Source organism: Phragmites australis, chromosome 2 (assembly GCF_958298935.1).
Source record: "Phragmites australis chromosome 2, lpPhrAust1.1, whole genome shotgun sequence".
Classification (NCBI taxonomy): domain Eukaryota; kingdom Viridiplantae; phylum Streptophyta; class Magnoliopsida; order Poales; family Poaceae; genus Phragmites; species Phragmites australis.
This window is the reverse complement of record NC_084922.1, coordinates 14,344,501-14,367,063: the sequence shown is the minus strand read 5'-3', so window position 1 is coordinate 14,367,063 and position 22,563 is coordinate 14,344,501. Positions and strand designations below refer to the sequence as shown.

Genomic DNA, 22,563 nt, shown 5'->3' with positions numbered 1-22,563 from the left:
GATCGTCACTGTATCCTCCGTCGCCTCTTCTCCGCTACCATGGTTGTGGGATTATAAGATCTTTATCCTACATCACTAGTGCCAAACTACGAATACTGTCCTTGGCTTTCTTATTTGGTTATTTAGATAATCATAACAGAGTTGTCTTCTAGTTCTATCCAATCACCTCTAAGTATCCATGCCAGTCTACTTCAATAGCCTCTAAGTTAATAGTGAATATTGAGAACACGCGTGGTGTTGTGCACGTTTCTGGTTTAGATTTGATTCTTGATCGGATCTGAGTGTTTTATTTGGATTTTTTTAGTAAGGTATATATATATATATATATATGCGTGTATAATGGTACTGTGTGAGAATACGCATTGGAGATCTTAAACTTTCCGATTCTTTCTCAGTGTGTAGATACGTATGCATGTGTGATTTGTGTGGAGTACGTACCCTTAAAAAAAAAACAAAGGTGAATACCGCACTCCATGAACATGGAGAGAGGGGCAAGATAGTCCAAAAGGTTGCGTAAAATCCTACAGGGGTTGAGCACAACGATGTGGCCACGACACTTGCCACGTCACACCGCGTGGCCCACAAACTCCAACAAGCACGTCTATCTGTCAGTCTACGCGCCCCCTAGTCCGGACTCCTGAGCCTACCTTGCCATCAACACACAAATCCGACTTCAGATCAGAGAGAAACAAATCCAAGCGAAAAAAGAAGAAGAGAGAAAACGAACCAAATTTGGCAGGCGCACGCCTCGATCTCCTTCCCCTTCCTTCCACGGTGCCGTTGCCACCCACCGGTCATCGGGAACTCACCGTCCTTTCCTCAAACCACCCCTCCCCTTCCGAACCATTCATGTAAACTACCCCGAAGAACCTATGACCGGGGAGCGATTCGGGGACGACGAGCAACACGGGGACCGGTACGTCAGGATGCCGCCGGAGCCGGAGGAGGGACCCGCGTCGTCGGCGTCGTTCCGGCTGCCGGAGTCGGCGCGGGTGTTCGACGAGCTGCCGCGGGCCAGGATCGTCGGGGTCTCGCGCCCCGACGCCGGGGACATCACGCCCATGCTACTCTCCTACACCATTGAGGTCCACTACAAGCAGGTCCGTCCGCGGACGCCTCCTCCTCCTCCTCCCCCCCCCCCCCCCGGCAAAAAAAATCCGGATTCGTCTGGCCTCGCTCCTCTAGTTGGCCGGCCATGAATGCGTGATCCGGCTCTCTGCGTTTGGTTGGGCGGCGCCTGCACTAGTGCTTAGCATTTGGCGCCTTGGCAGTTGAGAATTGCTGCGTGAATTGAGCGTTTGGGTGATTTTTTTTTTCTCCGACGGGCTCCGATTAGTTTTGCTAGTTGGTCTCGGAAGGTTCGATTTTCCCCTTATGGGTGTCGGGAATTGAGTTGCTCGTTCGATTTGGACGTTCTGTGAGAAATTTTTGTGGTTGAATTCGTGGTGTTCCGATGTAATGCGAATGTCGAAGTTTATTAAGTAATACTTTGCAGGTCATACTCCCTTCCCTGAAAGAACTTATGCGGCTTATGGTTGGGAGAAAAGTGTCTTTGTGTTTAGGGACAGCAGTGGTGTGAGGGGGTGACTCAATGATTGCATGAATTTGGTTTATGGCGCTATGTTTACCTGATTGGTGGGTCTGAATTTTTGGCACCTGGGGGTTTCCATTTGATGCAAAATGCTGGAAAACTCCGCGTTGCTGTTTAGATTCCACGTCTGTTGGTGTTAAGGTGTTTTTTATGTCCTTCAGCCAATTTGAAGTTCATGTCTAGGTCCATTTTCTCGGCTATTTTAATGCAGTAAAAGAGGTTGGGTGGTCGTCTTATGCCATTTAATACTTAATTAATAGGATACTAGGTATTTGTATGGCCCACTGACATTAAAAACATTTCTTAGGTTTGGTGCTTTTTGTCTCAGTTTTTCTAGACCATTTGGTGTTGCTTTCGCTAACCTTCATCTATTTCCTTTCATTCTTTTAAGCCCTGCAATTCCCCAAGATATGAACTTTAAAATCCATGAGATAATATTCACTAGTTCTTCTATCAGTTTAGGTGGCTTCTACATAAGAAGGCCTCAGAAGTGCTATATCTACATTTTGCATTGAAGAGGCGTGCATTTCTTGAAGAATTCCATGAGAAGCAGGAACAGGTTGGTTACATAATCATCACGATTTTTTAAAGCTGTATTTAACATGTGTACTTTATGGTTAAGCTCTAAATGCTAATTGGTGCACATTTCAAATATCTGTCACAGCTGAAGAACTCATGCACCTTTTTTCTTTTCACAAAAGTATTTAATTTATAACCATCTTAGAATCGCTTCTGGTATTTGTTTGCATTTCACCAGGTTTCTGTCATTTTCACTTGCTTGGGCCAACACATGCAGATTCGTTACTGAGCTGTATAGTATTCTATGCCTTACAATACCGTAGCCATGCAAGTATGCCTTCTAAATGAAGGTTTTTACTGATCAATCTGATTCTATCTCTTTATTTGACTGTCAATTTTACTTGTCACGATACCATCGTTTTGTGCGGAAGCTTCATTTTTAAGCATGAACCACGAAACTAATCTCCATTTTTTTAATTAAAGGTCAAAGAATGGCTTCAAAATTTGGGAATTGGGGAGCATATGCCTGTTGTACACGATGATGATGAAGCAGATGATGTGCATGTTCCATCACAACATGATGAACACTCTATAAAAAATAGGTAAAGTGGTGTCCTTATTAAAGATATTCACCTCTTTGAGCTAAAAGAAAAAAAATGGAAGCTTCAGCAATGAAATCTTGTAAACAATTTATTGATGCACCTGGAGCAGTTGAGTGACTTCCCATATGTTTTCACATGCATCTAGTAAGAAACTTACTTAAACTGTTTTTGCAGAAATGTTCCTTCAAGTGCTGTTTTGCCTGTTATTCGACCAGCTCTTGGCCGTCAGCAGTCTGTTTCTGATCGTGCAAAGGTTGCCATGCAAGAATACCTGAACCATTTCTTGGGGAACTTGGATATTGTCAACTCAAGAGAGGTAACAAAGGTCCTTTTTCTATATAAAACATCATGCTAGCTTGATACTAATATGTAAACATCACCAAACATTGTGTATGTCAATTAGAATGGATCATCCTGTTGCTCATCATTTTATTTTGGACTGTGACATCTGTTAAAGTGCAGGTGTGCAAATTTTTGGAAGTCTCGCTGTTATCATTTATGCTGGAGTATGGGCCAAAGCTAAAGGAAGATTATGTTACAGTAAGGCACTTGCCAAAAATTGAAATGGACAGTAAAGAGAGATGCTGTTCATCCAGCTGTTTTAGTTTCTGCAATAGTAACTGGCAAAAGGTACTGAGCAATATTCAATGATTTTATTTTGTCTTATTAACGTGATGCCCTTGTTTATGAACTGTGAAATCGATCACTTCTTGATAGGTTTGGGCTGTACTGAAGCCAGGATTCTTGGCTTTACTCCAAGATCCCTTTGATCCTAAGCTGTTGGACATAGTTATCTTTGATGTGTCACCTTACACTGATATAAATGGAGAAGGACAAATCACTCTAGCAAAGGAGATCAAGGAACGTAATCCATTGCATTTTGGATTTGAGGTATTTCTTTTCCTTATATGACTTGCTTGCTCTAGCAGGTTGACACATCACTCCAACCAAACAAGTAAAAAAATTCTGAGTGCCTCCCCATTGAACTCGAGAATTAATAGACTAAATGGGTTCTTTAGCCTAACTTATTACCTTTTGCTAAGCTCAAGTTCAATCAAAACAATATATTGTCAGTTGGGTTTAGTTGCTTACATAAGAAGTGTCTGTTCTTTCATGGAAAAAATTCTGTAGAAACCACCTCTTTGGTGGAATCGTGAAAGCCCCTCACAAAAGGTTGTCTAGAAGTTTTAACAAATCATACATGCAGAGTAGGTGGTGTTACACAAGCATGCAAAATTTCAAGGTCAAACTCAACTCTGTTTGGATGATATGAAATTGACAAACAAAATGAATAGTGATCAAATAGTACAAATCCTTTTTTTCTGTCTATTTCTTCACACAGTTTATTAATTTCATATGCATGTCTGAGTTCTTCACACAGTTTATTAATTTCATATTTCTTCACACAGTTTATTAATTTCATATGCAAGGTCTTCAAATTTTGCATGCTTGTGTAAGATTACCTACACTACATGTGTGACTTCTATATTGTTTTTAGGAGGAGTTTTTATGATTCCACCAAAGAGGTGGTTTCCACTGAATATTTACCCAAGTTAATGGTACAAAGATCTTGGATCTTATAACACACTTTAACCCAAGCTGCCCTTTACGACTTCCATAAGTTTGATTATTTGTTTTCTACAATAACTAAGACTGATTCTTAATAATGGTGCGTTTGGTAGGGATTCAGATTCTTCTATAAACGTTTTAGTTCCAGATTCTCTTGGAAATGTTTTCTGGTGAATCAGAATCACCTCTGGAACTCGTTTGGCTAGCTGTCTGGATTCAGTTTCTTGAAAGAGAGGAATGTTGTGCAATTGACTATTTTGCCCTTGTGCTGATATGGTGTTTGTTTGCTTTATTTGTAATAACAACATTAGAAATGAGTGGTCACAAAATACATGGTTTCAATACAATATTATAAATACACAGTTCCAATATAATATTACAAAATACAGGGTTCTAATACAATATTATAAATACATGGTTCCAATACAATATTACAATATGACAATCGAGCTATCTTCTAGATTGTATTATTGCTCTTGCAAGATTGTCACGGAACCTATCCATATTAATGTCACTTGGATCGGATGTCGACGCATCGGACGCATTATGAGATGGTGCATGCTATGCATATATTTGTGGTATCGTAGGCATATAGTCGGGATCGTCATCACATCGTCGAAAATCTACGTCAAGTAATGAATGATTTTCACGAATGAAATTATGGAGGCACATGGTAGCAGCCACAATCCCCTTTTGCTTGGGCATTGGATAACTCGGCATCTTGAGAAGAATTCTCCACTTCATCTTCCATACACCAAAGGTGCGCTCAACGACATTACGAAGACTTGAGTGCAAATAGTTGAATAGCTCTTGCTCACCACTTGGAGCAGAACCCCTTCTCCAATCAGGAACATGGTACCTTTGACCCTTGTATGATGATAAGTAGCCTGGTCTGTTTGGGTAACCGGCATCGACAACGTAATATTTTCCTATTGGAGGATGTGGGAAAGCTTGGGTATCATGTTGAATAGCATGAAAGAGCACACTTGTGTCGTGCATGGACCCAGACTGACCAATAGAAGTATAGGTGAAACACATGTCAAAATCAACCACTGCCATCACATTTTGGGTTGGACTTCCTGTTCTTCCAATGTATCTAACATAATCTCGTGCTGGTGGTATAGCTAAGACGTGTGTTCCGTCAATGGCTCCAATACAGTCCATAAAATGTGGCCACATCCTTTGATCCCTAGTAATCCTACTGTGCACATTATTGAAGTTACGATCTTGAGGTCGTATGTAATCCTTAGCCATCCTAACCATGCACTGCAATACCTCATCAAACTTTCTACTTATTGTCTCCCCTGAGTGCTTGAATGTATTTTGAACAGAACTGTTTGATCTATTTTGACCACAAATACATAGAAAGATAGCAAGTGCTTCCATAGAACTAATATGGATGGTTGATTGTAGTCCATAATTTCTCACCAAAATGTCATGCAATGTATGAAACAACCAATCATTCATCCTGAACATCCTATGACTTTCTCCCGGTGTGTTCAATGTTTCCATAAGCCATGCATATCCACTCAATTGTGAGGTTCTTGGTGGATTCTTGTCATGATAGGTCATGTAATAATTGTGCATGAAAGTAACAACATGAAACAAATTGGATTGTATCTCTTGGTAATGACGTATTACCTCTAAAGCATTAACATCTTCATCATCAGAGTCATTCCCACTCCTTTCACTTCCAGAACCAGACATCTGTATAATATCACACATTTAACAAGTTAATGGCTAAGGTACAACATACATAAATCACAACACAAGATTCAACATTACAAATGCAAGCCTAAGGTACGATAAACATAAGTCACAACACAAGGTTCAACATTACAAGTGCAAGCCTAAGGTACGACAAACATAAAGATACAATCTTCATGCTACAATAGCATGTATCACATGTTGCCATACTTGACAAAGTGCTTCATCGAGAGCCACTGAAAACGGTCTAATGGGGCGTCTATAGTCATAAACATCCCCCTTTCAGCTCTCTTGGTGAATAGCTCTGTAGCAATGAAGAACTCCTTTGTACCAGGAGATGCACCACACTCCTTCACAAGGGCCATGACATCCTTGATGGAACACCTCGAGCTTTCATCCCTTTTTGCCAGTGACTCAACAGACACTGCGGACTTCTCATTCAAAGACACAATTTTAGTAATTTGCTCTTGTATCCACTGTCCACCACTTGTCCTAGGTCTTTTTCCCTTGTCCATGGCACCACAAGCTCTCTTTCCTTTGGCCTTCACAAGGGGTGTTATTTCTTCTGCCTCGCTGTCATCATCAGACTCTGCAAGCTCATCACCACCATCTGATCCATCTTGAGGCATAACACCGGATGAAGCACAAAAATGGTCATCACCAATATTTCTAAGATCCTAAAACATAACCTTTAGCTCTTCTTCATTTTGAAGTGGCTTATCTTTGAACTTCCCGCTACCTGGAATTTCCTATCAACATAAATGGTAAATTTTAGACAATGAAATGTGGGTTGAAGCATGCTAAGAACAATGAAATTACAATTTGCAAACTTACTTTTCTAATCTTCTTCCACCATTCCTCACTCATTTTCACCGTTCCCTTGTTCTCATCCCAACCTAATCCAGTTTGTGTCAACAGTTTCTTCCAGGCACCATACTCCCGTTTCAGTTTAGCCCATTTGTTCTTAAATTGGGATCTTTTGTATAAAAGACTGGTCCTCTTTTGAAACTTTTCAATCACATTGTTGTACCCAACATTGTTCAAATGGGTACTCGAATGATTCCCACACCTCACTTGTTCAGCAAACAACTCACAAACAATCATAGTGTTCTCATCAGACCATTCTGCCATCTACTCGAAAGAAGAAAAAATTCAGAAAGTACTTGAAAGTATGCACAAGTGAACACTGTCCAAATCATTCAGAGATGCACAAAGTGAATGAGAGCAGCAAAATGAGAGCAATGCACAAGTGAATGAGAGCAGCAAATTGAGAGCAATGCACAAGTGAATACTGAACAATTATACTGAACTGCACACACAAACCGGTTGCAATAATCAGACCCCCTGAACTGCACATCATTGCCATTGCATTTCTGCTCTCTTTCGAATGCGCTAGATGTAAGGAAGGGAGGAACAACAAGGACGGCTCACCTTTACGACGCGAGTGATAGCACCGACGGCGGTGGCACAAGCAGCAGGCTGGTGTCAGCGTGGTCCACGGCCTCCTGGCGAACTGGACGGCATTGCCGGCTACCTGGCACACATTGCAAATCGGTATGAACGTAGATCTAATGATTCACGGGTAGGGAGTCCTACAACATCTAATGATTCACAAGGAAGGACAGTGAGAACGGCTCACGGACCTTGAAGCGCGGCGACGATGGCTGTGGTGCGGGCGGCGAGTGGGCGTCAGCGGACTCGAGGAGATGGACGGCGCAGCCTTAGGCACGGGCGACAGACGACGCAACCTTGGGCACGAGCTGCGGGTGGCATGGGCGGCGGTGGTGCCAGTGACGGCCAGACGAGTGGGCGGCGGCGACCAGGCGGATGGGGATCAGAGTGAGATTCGTTCGGGGCGAGGAGGGAGCGGTAGGGAACGGGCAAAGATGCACGGGCGTTTTGGACCGTTGGCCGGTGGCATTTGTGCGTAAATTGGCTTGAAGTCCAAGGGGCTGTTCAAACTTGTCCAGTTGGAAACGGTGAGAAACGGCCTCCCAACCATTTCGGCGTTTCAGCGTGGTTCCATGGAATGTTTTAGCCAGAAACGTTTCCAATGCTACCGTTTGGCTTGCTCTTCTCCCGATTCTGCCGTGAATCCGGATCGATCCGCGGAGCCAAACGGGGCCTAAGTCTAAGCCACTCAAAGCAAGCACCAAGGTTCAGTTAACTCAATGTTCTGTTCTATAGGGCATTTTGTGAAGCACCACAATAGATGCGAAAGTCCACAATTGTCGAAGTAATACCTTGTTTGTGAGAGATATTACATTTTGGCTAGTATGAGAATCTTCTTGCAGTATGTGAAGTGTGTAAAATGTTTTAGACTAATAATTAGTTACGCTATTGTAAATCTTTCTTTTTCTGAGCTGTCATGAAAAATTCAGCCAGCAGATTCCAATCACCCTTTTTGGGTAAAAGTTCATTAATATAATATGCTATAAATTAGCATTAAAGACTTTGGTTAACCTATCGGCACTTCAGAACAAGCTAATCTATTTTCTCCTTTGTCATGATTGAAGAAGGCTTGCCCTCGAGCATTATTGTCTGCGACTATGTTGTATCTAAGTCCAATGCTTAGAAGCTTTGAGTTTTAATCCCCTTTTCTTTTTTAATGTGACAAATACATTAATTAATAGTAATTAGACCAGGAGGCTATATTACCCCCATGTACTTCATCTGTATCATCATAAATTCCTTTAAAGAATATACAACTGACAAATTGTGGTGTTGTCTTGTGAGAAACCTTCTCTATAGTTTAGACTGAACCAGTTCCAGAGTTTCATTGGTACTTGGTAGGATGCCGAGCTATCTTCACGGAGATGAATCTTTATGAACCATTGTAGACTTGTCTTTACTTCTTGAGAAACTAATTTTGCAATAGGTTGATTTCTCGCTTTTTTTTCTGTGTGCTCACCATTTTTTCTCTTGTTCCACTTTCCTTCCATGCACAGTTTATCTACACATTCTCCCTATTCAACAGCTAAAGGCCATGTTGCAAATAACCTGTCCATAGTTCTGTCCTAAGAAAAAAATATGACTAACACATTTATGTAGCTCAATTAGAAAAGATGATGAAAATTAACACCTGCTCTTAAATAGTGCTGGCCTTGATTTTTCCATGGGCAAGCAACATGGTAATACAATAGATATGACATTGGAGTTTTTGTTCTGATATTCTAAACGCTGTTGCTTGTGGAAGGTATCTTCTGGGGGGCGGACAATAAAGTTGCAAACAAGAAGTTCTGCTAAGGTAAAAGATTGGGTTACTGCAATAAATGCTGCTCGACGACCCCCAGAGGGCTGGTGTTGCCCCCACCGTTTTGGTTCATTTGCACCGCCTAGGGGCTTGAGTGAAGATGGTAGTGTGGTACAGTGGTTCATAGATGGGCGAGCTGCATTTGATGCTATTGCTTCTTCCATTGAAGAAGCCAAATCAGAGGTTAGTGTACTTCAAGAAGTGAGAATCTTTCTGCCGTTAAAGTCATTGCCATGTCATGGAAATAATTAAATGTTTAATGCAGATATTTATTACTGACTGGTGGCTCTGCCCAGAATTGTATCTTCGACGCCCTTTCCACTATCATGGATCCTCTAGGCTTGATATTCTTCTCGAATCAAAGGCAAAGCAAGGTGTACAGGTATTTAATTTTTATTTTTAATCAGAGAAACTGTCAGAACCTTGTTTGATTGTGAACTTCATGGTTGTTTGGATGAGCTTTCTTGTGGTGTTCTTTTTATACATCTCTTTTTTACATTCTACAGTTAATATTTTGCTGGACATGAACCTAGTAGCAATGCAAACGAGGAGCACTGAGCCATGAATTTGTGTGAGCTTGAGTACTTGTCTGAGGCAATTTGATTAGCACTAGAGTCTCCAATTATGCTCCCAAATGTTTTAGATACAGAATTGGCCATGGGTAGAAGCATAATTCTTTAAAGGAAGTGATGATATATTTCATTGCTCTACTAGAAACTGAACAGTTTGCTTATCATGAATGATCTTTTGTGAATAACATATTAGAATCAATCAGATCCTTAATGATCAGTAGTTAGTTACATCAACTGTAAGTCTAAGACAACTAAGAAATGTGATATTGTTTTGCAGATTTACATTCTTTTGTACAAGGAAGTTTCTCTCGCGTTGAAGATTAACAGCATGTACAGTAAACGAAAGCTACTTAACATTCATGAGAATGTTAAAGTTCTGCGCTACCCAGATCATTTCTCAACTGGCATATACTTATGGTACAATGGAACTTCTTTTTTCTCTATTACTAGCTGTAAGTTCTTGTAACTCACTCTTTGTCATGGCTTGAAGGTCTCACCATGAAAAAATTGTTGTCATTGATAATCAAGTATGCTATATTGGAGGCCTTGATTTGTGCTTTGGTCGCTATGATTCTCCTGAGCATAAAGTTGAGGATTTTCCTGCTTCAACATGGCCAGGAAAGGATTACTACAATCCTAGGTAGTTTTGTTGTTCAGTTTTTTTTTTCCAGATTTCCGACATACATGGTTCCGGTTAACTCTGTAGTTTGCATGCTGATCTTATTGTTGTTTTTTTTACCTTGTGTCAGGGAATCTGAGCCAAATTCTTGGGAGGACACAATGAAAGATGAGCTTGATCGTACTAAATATCCTCGCATGCCTTGGCATGATGTTCAGTGTGCACTTTATGGTCCAGCATGTAGAGATGTCGCAAGGCATTTTGTACAGAGATGGAACTATGCAAAGGTCAGTTTACTGGCTTTAGGAGTATATTTCATGTGTATCATTGCTCAAGTTGACAATCTTACGTATTGCAGAGGAATAAAGCACCAAATGAGCAAGCAATTCCATTATTAATGCCTCATCATCACATGGTAATTCCTCATTACATGGGTACAAGCAAAGAAACAAATGGGGAGACAGAGAGTAAACAGAACTATGATAAGGGTACTAAAGTTAATAGGCTAAACTCCTTGACAACACCAGCATCATGCCAGGACATTCCATTGCTTCTACCGCACGATCCTGACCACCATGCATTGCCGAATGGAGATTTAGGTCTGAATGGTATGGACATCAATAATGGTCTTTCAGATCACTCAAATAAAACCAATTGGAACCAACCACTGTCCAACCGGAAGGCCAAACAAGATCTTTCAGTACAAGATTTGCAGATGAAAGGATTTGTGGACAATGTTGGTTCCCCTGAGGTTTCACTGTCTACACACTATGACACCTCAAAACCAAATATACGACACATAGATAAGGAGTGGTGGGAGACACAAGAACGAGGAGATCAAGTTGCCTCTGTGCTTGATGTTGGAGAAGTTGGTCCCCGAGCAACATGTCGTTGCCAGGTCAGTTCGTTCCATGCACTGGTGATTAAACTGATAGAATAATGTCTTGATTCCTATATTGTTTGCTTATGGTATCCGACGGTTTACGACTCAGCCATCCAAGAGTTCGTGTTGTACTTGTACCACATGCAGCTCAGAGCAATTCATTATTACACACGTCACCCTAAGCAATGGCGGTTCAAGGAAACTTGAATCCTTTATCTGAAGATAGATATAGCATAAGAAATCCCCTATTTGAAGAGAACAAAGTTACGCTCGTCAAAATCAAAACTCAAGCTGAATTCAACATTGTAACTTGTTTGTTTGACGAACAGATAAACACAGTAATCAAGACATTTATGGACATATCTTTGTCAATGCATGTTGCAATTTTTGTTTCATGGTGCCATCTCACCATGAACATCTTGATGAAAAATCTCGAACTAACCTGATTTGTTTATGGAGATCATTTGCTTGTGCTCTGTTACATATAATTTTTGCATGCGAAAATTGGAGGCTTTTTTGCTCAAATAATTGGTGGCATATAATCCTCAAAACTTCATAAATGATCAGATTTCAAGTTTCATTGAATAATGGAAATAGCATGAGCATCTATTCGATAATGGAGGTAACTGGAGCATCTTGAAGTTCCATTTGCACTTCTCTCTTTCCAAAGAAATCCCTTGACTCAAATTATGACATGCAGCATTTTTCTAAATTAGCTTGCATAAAAACTCGACCAATCTAGGAGGAACAAGGTGGCGTTGTTAATACAAAGAAATAGGCACCCATATTTGCGTCAAAGAGGACTCAAACCTGGGTGGTCTAGGTGTACATCTACACCCTCAACCAACTGCGCTAGGCTCAATACCTAAAATTGTGTTGCATGATCTGTTGTGGTAGTCTCAAATTGGATTGAAGTGAGCAGAGATTATATTATTGTTCTTTTAGCTTGCTTGTATACCATGTAACAACAAAAAATATTGTAACTGTTTTAAATATATCTAACTAATTAAAAATTTCTTTCATTTAGGTTGTTAGAAGTGTTGGCCCGTGGTCCGCAGGAACAACTCAAATTGAAGGAAGTATCCACAATGCCTATTTTTCTCTCATTGAAAAGGCAGAACATTTTGTTTACATCGAGGTGTGTATTTTTTATTTTAATTTTGCAATTCTAAATATTCAAGTTTCAACATAACAGTTGATATTTGAAACTAGCTTCGGTCATATGTTTGAGAATCCTCTGCTGCCGGTTTGAGGAAAAAAAAAATGTTTGAGAATCTATTGAGAACTGAAGTTTCTATATGCCCATCATTACAGTATAGAATGGTTTCACTTGTATAATACATTTCTTTGTGCTGGCCTTTGCAGAATCAGTTTTTCATATCAGGTCTTTCAGGAGATGACACAATTAAGAATCGTGTATTAGAAGCATTATACAGGCGTATACTTAGAGCAGAAAAGGAGAAAAAGTGCTTCCGAGTTATTATCGTCATACCACTTTTGCCTGGTTTTCAGGTAATTTACTGCTGTAGAGATTACACATAGTTCGGTGCTTCATGGTGGCTGGGTCGTTACATATTTACTTTCAGGGTGGCATTGATGATGGTGGAGCTGCATCCGTGAGGGCAATTATGCACTGGCAATATCGGACTATTTGTAGAGGGCCTAATTCAATACTCAAGAATCTATATGATGTGGTTGGCATGAAGGCACATGATTATATCTCATTTTATGGGCTTAGAGCACATGGCAGACTAGGTGATGGGGGTCCTTTGGTCACCAATCAGGTAAAAACATTTCTGTTTCGAGGTGTTCTGTTACACTCACTAGGTTATGGCTTTTAGGCATATGGTTAATTTATATACTTTCCTTCCTTTCTTTACCTAACAATATAAATGTTACAGATATATTTACACAGTAAATTGATGATTATTGACGACCGCATGACACTAATTGGCTCAGCTAACATAAATGATAGAAGCTTGCTTGGATCAAGGGATTCTGAGGTATGACTTTCTGAATTATGACTTTTGTACCCTTCTGTATATTTTTGCATGCTACTCTGTGAATTCTTTGACCAAATAAAGGAATGCTCCTTAAGTTTTACAATAATATGCTCAACTTTCATTCAGACAAAATAATTGTCGATTTTTTAGGGCAATATTTTAAAAAGGACCTTCCTGAAAAGAGGAATATTCCTAATGTTTTATAGTCAGGAAAATTCTGATGTAAATTATTGTTAGAGTAATTTTCGCAACACTACAGATATTTTGACAAAATTATCGCAAAACTATAAATTTAGGCAATAAGTTCACAAAACTACAGATTTAGCTACCCAACTTCTGTCGTATCTTCATCATCGAATGCAACGCATCGGGGTTCGGATGGGCACCGTGCTTCACCAAGGGCAAGGGTCGATGGTGTTCTTTAGCCGTGTCATGGCGTCTCGGCACGCGGGACTGGTGGCGTACGAGCGGGAACTCATCGGCCTCACTCAAGCCGTGAAGCATTGGCGGTTGTACCTTTGGGGTCGCCGTTTTTTTGTTAGGATGGATTATTACAATTTGAAATTCCTCCTCGACCAATGCTCGTTAATCATCCCTCAATGCCAGTGGATTAGCAAAATATGGGGTTCGACTTCGAGTGGAGTACAAGCTGGGGCATGCCAATGTGGTGGTCGACGCCCTGTCTCGGCGTGGTGTAGAGAGCGTGATGTTAGGTAACAAGTAGGCTACGATAGTATAAAATAAAATTTTCTACCCAGTTCAATTAGGAAACCATGCTAGTAGGAGATTATAGATCGTTGTTACTAGACGCGCAACGCAACGAAATAAGAGTTGGAGCAGACCGGTCCAACATCGTGCACGTTGATGTAGGGAAGTAGTCAAACTCAGCATGGCGATTGTCCCTTCCACGTGATCTCCTTGAGTAGATATAGGTGATTGACTTCCTTGTGGGGTGTGTTCTGACTTCCTACTCGAAACATAACTCGAATCGGTAGTTGTCGAGTTCAACTTGTCAAGCTGATTAGCGTCATAGTTATAACATTGTCTCTAGAATATCCACACGTCCTCGGGTGGAACGACGAGCGTCGGTGTGCTAGCACCGCACGTATGACTATGGTTTTAGGAGGCCGGGTGGAGGGGCACGACTAGGGTTTGAAGTGGCTGAACCGTACACGCCCTCACCTCACGCCTCCCTCTATATAGATCCCACTAATGGGCTTCCACGTTGGTGGCCCATTAAGATTTTAATCCCTCACAGATCACAATCCAATCAAGCCTACTAACGGATCCAATCTGTATATATTGTTCCAACCTATTAAGTGTGTGTCCTGTTAGGTTGAAATAAACAGCACAACTCGGAAACCCTTTTCCGAACCAAAATCAATAGCGGTCCTTAGCAGGGTATATTGACTCCCGAATATACACAAAGATCATAAACATTGATATACATATGCACCAATCCCCTTGTCTCATGATAACAGTTAAGCTCAAGGCGAGACGCGTGTCATCTTTGTGATAGCTCGACTATTCACTCAATGTTGCAGTAGATTACTAAACTCATGATTAACTCTTTAATCATATTGGTATGGCCATACACATTCTAATCCAACCACATTGAGGGGTAAAGATATCTCTCTCGTTATATAGGAGGGGCAAATTCCATCTTAATCGCTCACACCCCACAATATGTTTCATGGTAAATTCGAAAACTACTTTTATGACTATCTAGTTATAGAGTAGTGTTTGACAACCCTAAAGTATGCCATTACACGTTCTGGGAATCAATGACGATCTTAACTCTAAGAATCCTGTAGCTACACTATTTGAGATTACAACGAATGACATATCATATAACAATCTCAGTAGTATCTCAAGGTGGGTGTATCCAATACCATATTCTCTAATATGTGTCCATACTATTGATTTGATATCTTCATATCTATGATCTGTGAAAAATAATTATCAATTAATATATGTGCTAGTCTATGAATCATTATTGTGCTAATCTGTGAATCATTATTGTTCCACATAATGATATAAGACTACATATCATTTACAATAACATCACAATAAAACAAATAGCTTCACAACGAAGTTACATATATGGTAATCAATGTCAATGATAATTATACAATGAATCGAATAACACATTATTCAAAAGTACATAAATATAGACGTGATATAATCATCATTATGATTGCCTCTAGGGTATATTATCAACACGCGATGGCATTTGCTCTATCGACATTGGTGTTTGATGTCTTCAGCATGCTTCGTCATAAGGTGGAAGCTGATGCCGGCCTCCTGCAGCTCACCAACTATGTGCCAACCGCAAGGGTCCTTCTTGGGCGTTCCATGATGGCTTGATTAAGGTCGGGCGTCGAGTCTTCATCTCGACATTCTCACCAACCATGCCGCAACTCCTTGCCCAGGCGTACGGCATGGGCCTTGAGGGGGTCTAGTGCACCTTGCAACGCCTTCAGATTCCCGGTGACAAGACTTTGGTACAGGACTATGTGCAAGATTGCACAGTATACTAGCGTAACAAGACCAACCACTTGCATCCAGTCGGCCTACTGCACTCTTCTGATCCCAGTGCAGATATGGAGCGATGTTTCCATGGACTTCATAAACGGCCTTCTCTGCGTGAATAACAATACAGTCATCCTCACTGTGGTAGATCGCCTCTCAAAGTTTGCTCACTTTATTCCTTTGGGCCACCTGTATACGGCCAACTTTGTGGCTTGCACATTCTTTGACGAGGTGGTCCGTCTCCATGGCCTGTCGGAATCCATCGTCAGCGACCTTGGCACAGTCTTCACCAGCCACTTGTGGAAGGAGTTGTTCCTATTGTCAGGGACGCAGCTGAACATGAGTTTAACATTTCATCCGTGAAGTGACGACGAATCCAAGGTAACAATAAGGTGATTGTGATGTATCTTCGTTGCATGACCCGTGACCTTCTCATGCAGTGGCTTCGTTGGCTTCCGTGGGCTGAATATTGATACAACACAGCATATCACTCGGCCCTTCGTGACACACCATTCCAGGTTGTGTATGGTCGACCTCCCTGTCGCTGCTTATGTATGAGAAGGGTGATGCTCGGGTGCTGACCATTGAACAGTCACTTGTGGAGCGAGACGAGTTTCTTCGTGATATGCACGAACACTTCCTTCAAGCTCAAGAACATGCCAAGTTGTATTATGACTCCAAGCACACAGAGGTGCCCTTCCGAGAGGGAGATTGGGTCTGGCTAAAGCTCCTTAATCATCCAGCAACATCATTGTCATTGCATCTCAAGGCAAGCTTGATCCAAGGTTCTACGGCCCATTCCAGGTGGTGGTTCGCATTGGTGGTGTGGCCTATCGTCTTCGTCTTCCGACAGGAGCCAAAATACATGATGTTTTCCGTGTGGGTGTCCTCAAGAAGTTTCATGGCTAGCCCCCTCTGGAGCCGCCACAACTGTGAGGAATCATCCAAACAGTATTCTAATTAATCATCAGGAGGATCATTATTTATAATCCAACTTCGACGATTAACCAGAATCCTGTTCCGGTAGTCTCGGTATGTGTTTTGTACCTAAGGATTGAAACACATGCCTTCAACATAGTACATCACAACATAGCTTAATAAAGAGTAAGTAATAAACATTTATATTAAAAAATTAAGCATGCAACTGATTCCAACAATTTATAACAAAAACAAGCTAGGAGGAGATAAAAACCCCTCAACTCCTAACTTATCTAAAGATCTACGCAGCGGAAAGAATAAACTAGACAACAAAACAGAGTGGAGCCACATGCCCTTAGGCTCCACTCCAAAAGCTCAAGCTTCGGAGTAGGATGCACTACTCTGCCCGCCACCCTGATCGACAGGCACAAAGTAGCGAACATCACCCCCTTCTCAGTAGCCGAAGTACCTGCATCAACTTAAGCGCAACACCCTGAGTACGAAGGTACCCGCAAGACTTACACAATATGGGTATATAATATCCCGACTCCAAGGATTATGCATTGAGCTGTTAGCAAGGATATAAATATGCGGTTAAGTTAATTAAAGCGGTAAGCAACCTAGACATATGTATGAGCAACTAATTTAACCAACATATATGAAATTACCCTACAACTACCAACTGATCATATGAAACTGTAACCACAATAGTATCAATGTATAACAAGTGTCATCTCGACCACCTCCCACATATCCGAACCACAAACCATATATCTGAACCATATAACCGAACCAACCACGAGAACTCTACGACTGAGTGCAAATGAAATAATAGCATGCTCATGACCGAGAGTGCGGCAATTTGAACTGTTTATACACCCTGCAGGGGATACTCCTGGACCCACACGACTCGGGGACCATACCCACCTACTAAAGTGCACACAAGGGGGTACCTGTGTCAACCTTTCCCAACCAGCTCCAACCGTGTGCGGCATGCATCGCTCGGCGCGGCGGTACTAGAACTACTCCCGGAGCAAACTAATACAACTTACAAGCTCGTCTGCTCACACCGTCGATGTTCAGGCCCCACAAAGCCATAGCTGCGAAGGTATTTGGCTCGCCTTACCGTTAGATCGGTATGTGGTGAGTAAGGTAAGTGCTAAAGCCAATTACCCCGACGATCAGCCTTAAACGATGCAAGCGGCCTACGGTGTCCGGTTCCCTTCCCGAACTACCCCTGGACTTTTCTTGAGGGCAGATGACACCCCTAACATCGCCCATATCTCATCTCATACTCACCATTCAACCAACTATAACAACCTCAACCATGTATTTGTGCGACAAAAGTAAATCCTATGCTCGCGAACAATGGAAAACGTCGTCGTTCGACTTTTACCGAAAGTCAAAAGACCTAAGCATGACTAAGCATATAAGTCGATCTTGCACCTAGACATAATATCATCTCAAAGCTACAAGGAATGTGGATGAACAAGTCATCAAGGTAGAAGAATGCAATTGACGTAGGTTCTACCCATTTGTTCCCAACATCGACTCCCTATACATGCAAACCTACACATAAGCATAATTTATCAATATTTAGACTTCAATCATTTCAACTGATAGGGTTTAATATGATAGATGTTTGCCTTGCTGTTCAGGTGGCTGTCCAAAGTTTTCCTTGATCTCCTGGATCACCGGCTCGACGTTATATAAAAAGAATAACGCGTGCAATGCCATGAGTATGAATAAAGTGCAACAATGCATGCCACAATGCTTAACAACATGCTAGAAGTATAAGATATAAGAATCAAAGCAATACTAAACGAAAACCGGAAAATAACAGTCATCCGGAGTATCTGGACTGGTTCAGAGTATCTGAACTCGGACCCTACGGGTGACCCTCCGGGAGAGGCGCTCTGTTACTGTTTTTTATTTATTTGACTGGCCCGGAATATCCGGGTGAATCTGGAGTATCCAGGCCATCCTCCGGGAAAGACTTTCGGTTAGCATTATTTTAATTTGACTCGGAACCTCCGGGTTGGTTCGGACTATCCGGGATATACCGGACACTCTGAGTGAGGTTCCGAACGGAGCTCTCGGCTACGCGATCACATAACTACCCGGAGTCTCCGGGCTTGTCCGGATAATCCGAGCTATACAGGCTTGATTTCTTCACGATTTTTTCACTTCGGTGTTTTGACTCACTTTACAAATCTGTGCTACACAAACGTGTATATGTCCTATCCAAAGGATCCTAAACCAAATTCGCACCCTAAACCCTAACCAATTTTGAACATAATTCATCGGATAAAATATGTTGAACCCGGAGTATCAGGGTGAGTCTGGAGTATCTGAGTCAGCCAGAAAAGCTATCCTCGAGTGGATTTTTGGTCGATTCGAGTTGCGATCTTTTAAGCCTAAAGAAACATGTTAGGGATAGTCTAAGGGTACTAGAACTTGTTCATCAACTACCAACACTACTCTAGAGCTCAGATTCAACCAAAACTCTATTTTTCTCCAAAAAGCTCAAGAATACCAAGAACTTCAAGAACTACTCGATTCCTCCACAAAAACGAAAATGGATTGGATGAATGAGTAGCTTATGAGCTAGAGAATGCAATGGTACCACATGCATACCTTGAATTCTCCACTTAGCTCGGATTTTAGAGGAAAAGAGAGAGTGAGTGCTTGAGCTTGAGTGAGAGGGGGAGGGAGAGCTGCAGCTTTGCTGCACTTGGTGAGGACGTGGTGGAGTAAGGGAGGAGAGAGAGAGCAGGTGGGTTGCTGCCTACTTGAGAGAGGGAGTGGGTGAGGAGTGGGGCCACATGTGGGGTCCACATGTTAGAGAGAATAGGTATCTCCAATGTATTTTCTATTATTTTCTCCCTTAACTTTCTCTCTTATCCAAATGATTATTAATGAAGTGCATTAGCGCTCCGGATTACCATTACGCAAAATTTAAGCATAATGCTTAAGAGGCATAATTTTGCTTAAATGCCTGATTAAGAAATTGGGACGTGACAACAACTGCCCCCGATGCTCAATGGACGCGCTATTCCTACGCCAACTCAGGTGGTGTGTAGCCGCTTCGCACGTGGTGTGTGCCAGATCCTAGTACGTTGGGCTGACATGGACGATAGTGACGCCACTTGGGAAGCAGCATTATGCGGCGTTTCAGTTCGAGGATGAGCTGTTTCCGAAGGAAGGAAGAGATGTTATGTGCGGGATCACATACCACATGAGGAAAGGAAAGGGTGCACATAAAGACAAGGAGGTAGCGGTGGCAGATTGAAGAGAGATTCAGTTTTGATGAGTTTGGAAAAAAAAATAGAGTTAGAAGTCAAGTCTAGACTGAGATAAGTAGGCAATTCGGATTAGGTCAGTATGGAAAGAGTTAAGAGTTGGTTTAGGTAAGATCGGAAAGAGTTAGATTCGATTTTGAAAAGAGATGGGTAGAGTTGGATTCGGTTCAGATTAGCTGAGATTGTTAGGGTCAGGCTCTATATATAAAGAGCAGTTGACATCCTTTTTTAGTTAAGAAATACATTAATCTATTCCTCATATCCTATTCTCTGTCTCTCACCTCCCTGCTGTTGCTGACACCATTGCCGATGCCATCCTGGCGTCATCACCACCACCACGGGCAGAAAATCAGCCAAGGAACAGCCGGAGACCTTCCACTCCTACCCAATCCAGTCACTTCCCCACGGACGTGACAATTATTTCCCCTGCCCTATATATGTTATCTCTCTTTCTTGCCCTCTTCTGCGCAACAAATAATAAAAAGTTTGCTGCTTGCTGCTGAAGTGTACATTTTTTCATGATCAACTGCAATTAGTTAAGATCCAATGACATGATTAGGTGGATTACTTAGGTAATCTTCTCCAGCACTTGCTGTTGACACTATAATGGGTTTTACTGTTCTTTTAGATTGGTATGATTATTGAAGATAAAGAGGTTGTCAGTTCTACAATGGATGGAAGACCTTGGGAAGCCGGGAAGTTATCCCTCAGCCTACGACTTTCTCTATGGGCAGAACACCTTGGTCTTCTTCCGGGAGAGGTTTGGACTATATTTTTCACTAGACTTTAACCATCAACCGATGCTTTATATTTCACTAGACTTCAACTATATATATAGTCAGTGTGAGGAAAAAGCATGATTTATAGTCTGCATTGTTGTCTTGTTTATTTATAGTCAGTGTGAGAATTATAGTAAGTGTATAGTCAGTGTGAGAGAATTTGAACAAACCACCAACCCGAGTGAAAACATTTCACCCCTCAGCACATCTGAACACATCCCCAATTGAACGCATTTTAACTCACAGCCCCTTAAATCTGTTTCAGTACAACCCCTTGTATAGAGCTCTTTGTGAGTTTGATTCCACTTATTGTGCATTCTCACTTTCAGGTTAATTGCATTATGGATCCTGTGGATGATTCAGCGTACAAAAACATCTGGATGGCCACTGCTAAGGTGAGTGTAACGGAGATATGTTATCTTGATGCACTATTTGTTTTGAAGTAGTCGAGTTGGAAACTGCACTGTCTCGTTTTAAACTAGCCGCTCAGCCTGGAACCATTTGATTATGACTATTCTGGCACTGCACCTGCCCATGAATGTCGCGATTTCACCAGCTGATAATTTTCCATTTGCATTTTATGTTCATATGATTGCTACATCTTGAGGGACCCGTATCCTCTGCAGTACTGCAACGGGTCCCATCTTGAGCACTTCTACCTTTTTCCCCTTCAAACTGAACAAACTGATGCTTGGCAGGAGAATACCATGATCTACCAACAAGTATTCTCATGTGTACCCAACGATCACATTCATTCAAGGTGCGGAATGCAGAAGCTCTCTCAGTTTTCTTCCATTTCAGTCGAAACATTGTGCTCACTGGTCTCTGAAATGATATCAACCTCTTGCAGGGCTCAATTTCGCCAAAGCTTTGCTCATCGGAAGGAGAAAATTGGTCACACAACCATTGACTTGGGTGTTGCCCTAGAAAAACCGGAATCTCAACAGAATGGAGACCTGGCAGGTACCGACCCTATGGAGAGGTTGCAAGCCGTTCGGGGTCACATTGTTTCTTTCCCTTTGGAGTTCATGTGCCAAGAGGACTTGAGACCGTTCTTCAGCGAAAGCGAGTTTTATACATCCCCACAAGTTTTCCATTAGCTTCCCCCCCCCCCCCCCCTTTTTTTTTTGGCAAGTCCTCCCATAGGATTAGTTGCACATGTTATAAGGGTTCTTATAGTTTTAGATGTACCTCAGGTCTGAACAAATAGGGAAAGAAAAGGAGGACGAACCATATCATTGCAAGCTGCAAGCATAGGAATATGGTGTCCAAGCCATGTATAGTTCGTTTGTTACAGTTAATTAGGGCAAGAATTGTTACACTGTTCGATTCATTCTTTCTCGATGCAAAATAAAAGGCTATTGAAGTTGAATACCTTATACACGCACATTGATTTTTTTTTTTGCAGTCATTTACTTTTAGAGGATTGATCGTGCTCAAATTAAGCGAAGTCATCTCTATTCACCTGCATCTTTGTTTTTTGGGGTTAGGAATTGATCCGCATCTAAGAAAATAGTTGGTACACCCGCGAACAAAAGAAAAAGAAAGAGTAAATTTTGCAAAACTAAAATTGTTTTGATAAAATTATCATAAAACTACATTTAAGTAATAGTTTCATAAAACTATAGATTTAGTGTCAATTTTATTACAAAATTATATATATATATATATATATATATTGATAAAATTGTCGTGAAACTATGTATTTAAACAA

General features: G+C 41.4%; 1 protein-coding gene across 2 annotated transcripts; it reads left to right on the top strand.

Moving 5' to 3' along the window:
* Nucleotides 1-630: 630 nt before the first annotated feature.
* On the top strand, nucleotides 631-22,228 carry LOC133900424 (phospholipase D zeta 1-like). 2 transcript variants are annotated; one of them, XM_062341574.1, is made up of 20 exons: nucleotides 631-1,100; nucleotides 2,049-2,150; nucleotides 2,594-2,712; nucleotides 2,887-3,028; nucleotides 3,175-3,342; nucleotides 3,430-3,603; nucleotides 9,185-9,424; nucleotides 9,507-9,623; nucleotides 10,091-10,230; nucleotides 10,304-10,453; nucleotides 10,563-10,719; nucleotides 10,791-11,330; nucleotides 12,343-12,453; nucleotides 12,681-12,827; nucleotides 12,902-13,099; nucleotides 13,217-13,318; nucleotides 20,699-20,830; nucleotides 21,179-21,244; nucleotides 21,548-21,609; nucleotides 21,700-22,228. In XM_062341574.1, exons 1-20 carry the CDS (start codon nucleotides 873-875, stop codon nucleotides 21,947-21,949), a joined length of 3,345 nt encoding a protein of 1,114 aa, XP_062197558.1. In that variant the 5' UTR covers nucleotides 631-872; the 3' UTR covers nucleotides 21,950-22,228. The 2 variants fall into 2 exon arrangements, with proteins under 2 accessions (XP_062197558.1, XP_062197548.1); XM_062341564.1 differs by having other exon boundaries at nucleotides 21,548-22,228.
* The last annotated feature ends 335 nt before the right edge of the window (nucleotides 22,229-22,563 follow it).